The sequence below is a fragment of the Oryzias melastigma genome, linkage group LG19 (genome assembly GCF_002922805.2).
Source record: "Oryzias melastigma strain HK-1 linkage group LG19, ASM292280v2, whole genome shotgun sequence".
In the NCBI taxonomy this organism is placed as follows: domain Eukaryota; kingdom Metazoa; phylum Chordata; class Actinopteri; order Beloniformes; family Adrianichthyidae; genus Oryzias; species Oryzias melastigma.
The window spans coordinates 24,511,925-24,518,799 of record NC_050530.1 but is presented as its reverse complement, the minus strand read 5'-3'; the positions used below and the strand labels follow the sequence as shown (position 1 = coordinate 24,518,799).

The window sequence follows — 6,875 nt, the reverse complement described above, 5'->3', positions numbered from 1 at the left end:
TCAGCTAACATTTTTGCTGGATTTTAGCTTCAGCGTTTTTAGCTATCAGCACTAGCATCTTCAGCAGCCAAATTCATCTACAGCATTCACACTAGCATTATCACAGGTAACAATTATGTTTAAAAGTTATGTTTTTAAAGTTCTAAAAATGTAGTTTTAGAGTGTTCAATAAATGTTTATCCTGTTCGTTCCGTGGGCCCTTGTGCGACTGAGTTTGACCCCCCCCCTGCTGTACAGGTTTAACAATTTCTTTCCTGCAGACAGCCCGTATCGTACCTAGCCAGGAGGGTTATTTGTGATTAACGGCGGGTTCATACCGCAAAGCGGAGTGCCCGGGGAATCTGCTTCACCTCCAGTTCACACCATATTTTGTTCATGTTGGTCGACAGGCGTTTCTGCTCAGCTGTGGTTATTTAGAGCTTTTACAATTAATTTGACATCGTCCATCTCAACTTGTCACTATTTGCTCTCTGCCTCTCTCTTGTTGATTGTGTTTTTAGACATCCAACCCCTCTCCGGTCCGTAGTCTGTGCTCCTCTTAAGATAAACCAGCCCCTGATTTCACCCTCAACCATACAGGTTAACCTCCGTACGGATGAATGTGACTACACCTTAAAGAAGAAAACATCCATGATCAGAGCAAACAGAAACAGAGCTCAACCCCTGTAGCAGTTCAAGGCTGCCAGTGACATTCCCTCCATCACTCCACCTGAAGTGGTGCTTTGGAAACCTTGGGACAGTTCTTTTCTAGCATGTCTGTCACGTTTCTGTTCAAATGGACCATAAAATATGGGCTTATCTGGGTAAAGGGTCAAACTTGAAGACACTCTGATGAAAACTGTATTTTTTGTGTTATTTACATGTTCTTATGGCATTTTTCTCAAGATGGAAGACATATATAAGAAACATTTAACTAAAATGTCCTTATTTAAATTGTTGTGAATGAGGAGCAGGTCTTTAAAATATGCAGTTTGAAAAAGCCTGTAGCAGTGCAATAGAGACCACAATCTCTTGATGCATCCACTGTCAGACAAATAGATCCATGAACGTCTTTGTTTTCCTCGTCTGAGCTGGAATCTGGATCTAAACTGTACGGCTGCATGGCTCTGATATTACTCAGTATTTTTGTTGCACTGCTAATGTGAGGTTGGGGGTGTTAGGAGCTGTAAGCTAGCATCAGAATGTGCAAAGATGGATGATGGGAAATGGGAGAAGGCTTACTCCACACCAACAGTCCTGCCTGCATCTCAGAAGTGAATTTCTAATGAACGCAGAAACTATGTCCAAGAAAACAGGACAGGTTTTTGCTGATTTTGGCTAAAGACGGCATAATAAATCAGTTGAAATAGTCAAAAGGATGTCGGGATTGGGACTTTAAAGAGGAAGTAAGGTTCTTTACAGGGTAAAAGTTCCTGTGTATGCTAAAATCAAGTACAGATCTGAGCTCAAAAACATCAACACAGATCTGCTCCTGTTGACTTCTGAAAAATCTAAATGCAAGAAAAAATGAATAAGATTAATGACTTTTGTTGTTTTTTTCTTAACCTTGTCCTTCTCTACCCTTACAGTCAAAGAGGTATTACTAAGTCAATCCCAGCTACTTCAGAGTCAGAGTAAAGTAGACAGTTCACCTAGGGGGCAGTGTGGGGCTGCTGATGTATCCATGTAACCTGTTTTTGGACTGTGTGAACATGCAGCTGCCATAGTAACCAGCATCCCATTCAGTTTTTACCGACTCACCCTCTTGATGTCCTTCCCAAAGGTCTCACTGAAGCTGGAGCCAAGGATCTCAAACTGGACATGGGAGTTGGAGCCATTGTCCTTGAAGTCCATGGTGCCTGTTAGACCTGTGATGTTTCCCTGAAGCACAGAGAGAAGATGGTGGCATTAGGTGAGTCTGCACCAGAGCAAGATTCTTTGTCTTAGTTTGATGAAAAGGCTGTGAGGTTTCAGGTCAGAACGTCAATCCACCCTGTTTTTGGATGTTGGTAGAGAGAAATTTGAATTATTGAATTTTTGTTCTGTTGTTTACAACAATTTTGCACTAGTGGCGCTGCTGCTCATGTTTACTATTGTTCATTTTACAGATAATTCCAATTCAATTGATGTTAATGCTTGTCAAAGACATAGTGATGCTGATTTCACCAATGTTGCACAAAAGTCATTATTATTTGTTGCAAAAAATAAGACACAAGTTGTTTATAAGGATTGTGTTACAGCTAAAAAATAAATGGGAATATATTTTACACCCAAAAAATATGTGTTCTTCTATATACTGTGAATTTTAAGAGACAATTTTTACCAAATATCGCGACTTCATTGATATTGTGAGCCAGGTATTGCATCGTGAGATACCCTGTGACTTCCAGTCCTACTTAATGATACTGGTTTTGAAATGGATATAAAAATACATTTTATAAAAACAAACTTGCTTGTTAGTTTACACATACTTTGGCACAACAAAACGAGAAGTAACATACAGTAACTCACAAAGCTAATGAGAGACGATGACAAATCAGCGCTGGTTTAACACTCAAGCTTTTAGTTTGTGTAAACACAACGTCCTGTGAGAGCACGACATCTCTTCATGAAGCCTCACCTGGGTTGATCAGACTGAGAATGAAATGTATCACTAAATGCATTTGAGAGGAAAGAGTCGGTGAATTTCACACTTTTATTAGGACATCAAACTCTACTCTTTTCCTCGTGATCTCTCAGAAGATAGTTTCATTCAGACATCAGGGGATAGTTTTCACCTTCTGTAGCCTCACAAACATTTACCTGTCTTGTCTTTTAGTGTTTTTACTTCTCAGAATAAGAATTGTAGAAATAAAAGTGAGATTCGTTTGAAAAATCTCATTCTGAATGATCTATTTTTAATTTTGCACGAACGTGAAGCTTAAATAAGTTAAAACCTCTGCTTCTGAAGTATTTTGACTGAAACTTGTCAGGCTACTGATAGGATATCTGCTGCCTTGCTCAAAGGACATCAAAGGGAAATGAGCAAGTGCTTTGTATCCATAATTGAGTTGAATGAGGTAGCAGCTCCGCTGTGTGGTTCCTCTGCCAGTCTGTTGGACCTCCTCCGCATCATCAGTCAGTGTGTGAATAGTCCCATCATGGCACCAATTCTCCTCCACCAAAACGTCATTTGTTGGTTCATTTTGGGACAAAAGAGCAGTTTTACAGCAGGCGCTGGAGCGATGGGTCTTCCATCAAATGAACAAGTTTCAATGGTCAACAATTGAGAAAAATCAGGTTTCAATACGTCTCAGTGTAGGAGCACCTCCATCCATCCATCCATCCATCCATCCATCCATCCATCCATCCATCCATCCATCCATCCATCCATCCATCCATCCATCCATCGTTTTCTCAAAAGAACAAATCATGTCCAGAGCAGGCTCTGATTTAGGGAGGACGGTAAAAGGAATAACACTCTGCTACAGAGAGGCACGCTTGACATGTTGTCTTTTGCCAGAGATTTCCGTCTCATCAGCGCAGCGGTCAGAGGTGAAGCAAGTGATTCAGTTTGAAACGGAACTTGAAATTCATTCACTCGCTTGAAATGTGCAGACAGAAACGCTCGTCTGCTTCCAGGACTCTTAAAAACCTGTTAGAGCTCAAAGCTGACTGTTCGACTAAACTGAACTAATTGTGAGAAACAGCATTTTAAAAAACAACCTGATTCACCATCATGATGTTTACTGACCTGTTCTGGAGACATTTGATAAAGTTGTAAACATCAAGGCTTTCACCTTTGGGAGTTCCCAGGTGAATAAAAATGTTGAATTTTTAATCTGAGAAACTAGAACAGACATGTTTGCCTGATTTTTTAGCCAATAGGAAAAGCTTTATTTTATGTATCAAAGTTTCAAGCTGCGCCAAAAGCTTCATTCTAAATGAAACTTTGAAAAAAGTCAGTTCTTCATTTCTGTTGTGAATCATTTCTGTTGTGTGGTGGCTTTTGTTGTCTCGTTGTGGCTTTTGCTGTTGTTGGAATTTGTTTTGTTGCATTTGTGAGAGCTGTGTTGGCGCCCGGACACCTGGCCTTTTACTGAAGCAAGAATCTGAGATCTGAAAAGTGACAGTTAATGTTTTATTAGTACATCTTAAAAAAATGTTGCCAGTCAACTCAAAACTTAAACTCGTTACATACAGACTCAATACACACAGACTGACATGTTATATCATTTCTAGTCATTTTAAAGATCATGACCTCTACAAAGTAAAAACCTAACATGTTGTCTCAGAAAATTTCACATCAGATGTGATATAAAAGGATATTTTTTTATACAACTTATTCTTGGGTGGCTCTCCTTTTGAATGGCTGCATCACTGCTCTGTGGCCCATAGTTCAGCCTCTGGCGTGTGTAGGTGTAATGGAAGTCGCTTCAAAAGCTGCTTTCAGATCTCTAGCACGCTCTGCTGTCTGTTTGTTTGTTTGTTTTCTGTCGTTTGTTCTTTTGTTTGCGGGGGGGTGTTCATTGGAGCAGAGCAAACACTAGAGTCAGTACTGTAAGGTATCAGAAAACCTCAGCATCTCAGCAGGAATAAAACAAGAGAAACTGAAGAAGGTTTGCAGCAGTCGCACACAGCTGCAGAAGAGAGTGATCAGCCAGAATACGCTCTGTCAGTGTTTAAAATTCATCTGCGCTGCTACTGTCTCGAACATCCACAGCTTATTCAACATTAAACAGATAGTGAGAAGGATCACTAATGCACCTAGCAGAAAAACTCAGACCAGCAGGTTGGAATAAACACAGCAGTTCCCCTCTCAGGGATCCATCTGTTGAAAACCAGCTTTCCACCTGTTAGACACACACAGGTGCACGCTGGGAGAGGATTCACACATCGTATGCTTGAGATCTGTCCTCTCTTCTGTCTGTTTATACTGGCACTCGTGGCAGTCAGCTGATTCTGTCCAATCACCCTCATTTGGTGCATCTGGAGCGTGCTCTACTCAAAGGCTGCATCAAACTGATGCTATGTACAGCTTGTCCACATCCATGTATGGAATTCTGGTCTTTCGTGTTACACACATGATACAGTACATGTAATGTGCACAGATGTCCGTCAAGGGTTTCAGCCAACAGGTTTTTAGGTGAATTCAGTTTTGAAATGTTAAAATAAATTGGTTGGTTGAGAATTACCCATTTATGCGTAGTTTACTTAATTTATACACATCTTTAATGCAAATCTTACACAATTTTGCATGATTTTTTGCAAGATGTATTTGCAAATTTGTGGCTTTTCACATCCGTTCCACTATGTCTTACAGACTTTTCACGCATGTAACACCAAAGTATAACTTCAATATACACAAACCGTATTTTCTGGACTGAATGGCACAGCATATAATAAGGCGCAGTCTTAATAAAGTTGTATTCACACCGAACGGGGCCGAGGCGTCAAATTCGCGGCTGCCGCCTCTCTTTTGTCACCTGCCATCTGTCGCGTGTCACATTTACTGCTTTAAGGCCTTGACGCCCCTGTCGTGTAGATGATCTAGAGCACGTAGCTTGGGTCTATATGTTTTGGAGAACTGTAAAGAGGCCCCGGCAAACACGTCACCATGTCTGTGTTCACCAGATCACTCAGAGTCTCTCTTGGTTCTGTGTCCTTCAGTTTGAGGGCTGTTCTGAATGTTACTTCCATCTGTCTGTGGTCCAGTTTGAGCTTTAACCCAAGAGGGGGGGAAAGAAATAGATATGGGTCTTTTATTGGTGAAGAAATGAAGCATGTTTAGGTGTTTATTTGTACTTCTTCTGTGGTTTTAACGTGGTTCATTTATGATACACATGTGTAGATTTCACATAAAATACCACAACTTTTCCTCACTTTTTCCATGTATGACCAATTTTCATCAGCGCAATATGCACAAATGTAGGTAGTGTCTGGGCGACACGGCCTTCAGCTCCTCAGGTTCTCTGTGAGTTTGTTGTGCTCTTTAGGTCCAGGGTTGTCCATGTGCAGGTTCCAAGGCTGTCTGTGTTTGACCCATGCTTTGTTAGATTCTGGTTAAATCAGACCTTGGTGCATGTTGGTTACTCTTCTTTTGAGTTTTCTCCAGTCTTCAGATTCTGGACTTGGTTCCTTAGATTTTCCTGATTTTCTCTGTACTTTGACTGCTTGTGGACTTGAGAACATCTACAGTTGTTTTCTGGATTCTCACCCCACTGTCCAGATACACAGCTTTCCATTTACATCCAGTAAGCAAAATCCACCCTTTGGGATGTTTTTTTTTTTTACCTCCTGGTGCTTGACTTACCACAATAACTTTTACTTTTCTTTCTTTCTTTCCCTTAAGGTTCACCAGGATGTCTGACAGTATTTGCATTGCCTGAGATCCTCCAGTTGTCATTCAACTGGAGGATCTCAGGCAATGCATTGTAACTATTCTTTTGTGCATTGTCAAGTGAATTTCTGGTAAACTAACTGGACAAAATGGGCCTCAAAAGCTCACACAAATTGAGAGCTCATACAGAATGAATAATTTCTGCTTGAGGGAACTGTTTTTAAAAAACGACTGACTTGTTCAAGCACTAGTCAGCTAATTGGGCAGTGGCTAGACCTGGATTGAAGCTGGCCTAGAATGGAGAAGCAAGGCGTCTCCTTCTCTCTACTAGCCTGGATGCAAACCTTGGGCAAGTGTCCGTAACTCTGACCCCGGGTTACGGAGATGCCCATTCAGGGTGGAGGGTCACCCCGGTTTCTAACCTGACTCCAAAGGGCAAATGAGCTTTTAAAGCCACCGGCCAATCATCAAACATAATGAATGAAGACTGTGTGATCCAGTGGCGGGCCGTGCATTTCACACCTAGGCCTTCAGTAGTGCTCCATCTGAATCAATCCAACCCTCATTAACTATTTTA

General features: G+C 41.1%; 1 protein-coding gene across 3 annotated transcripts in view; it reads right to left on the bottom strand.

Annotated features, from left to right (window-relative positions):
* Positions 1-6,875, bottom strand: part of grid1b (glutamate receptor, ionotropic, delta 1b) — a 458,806-nt gene that overhangs the window by 39,371 nt on the left and 412,560 nt on the right. For all 3 annotated transcript variants that reach the window (XM_024284275.2, XM_024284276.2, XM_024284277.2), the window contains one exon: positions 1,741-1,860. In XM_024284275.2, the coding sequence (XP_024140043.1) occupies positions 1,741-1,860 (120 nt within the window). The remainder of the gene's footprint in view (positions 1-1,740; positions 1,861-6,875) is intronic.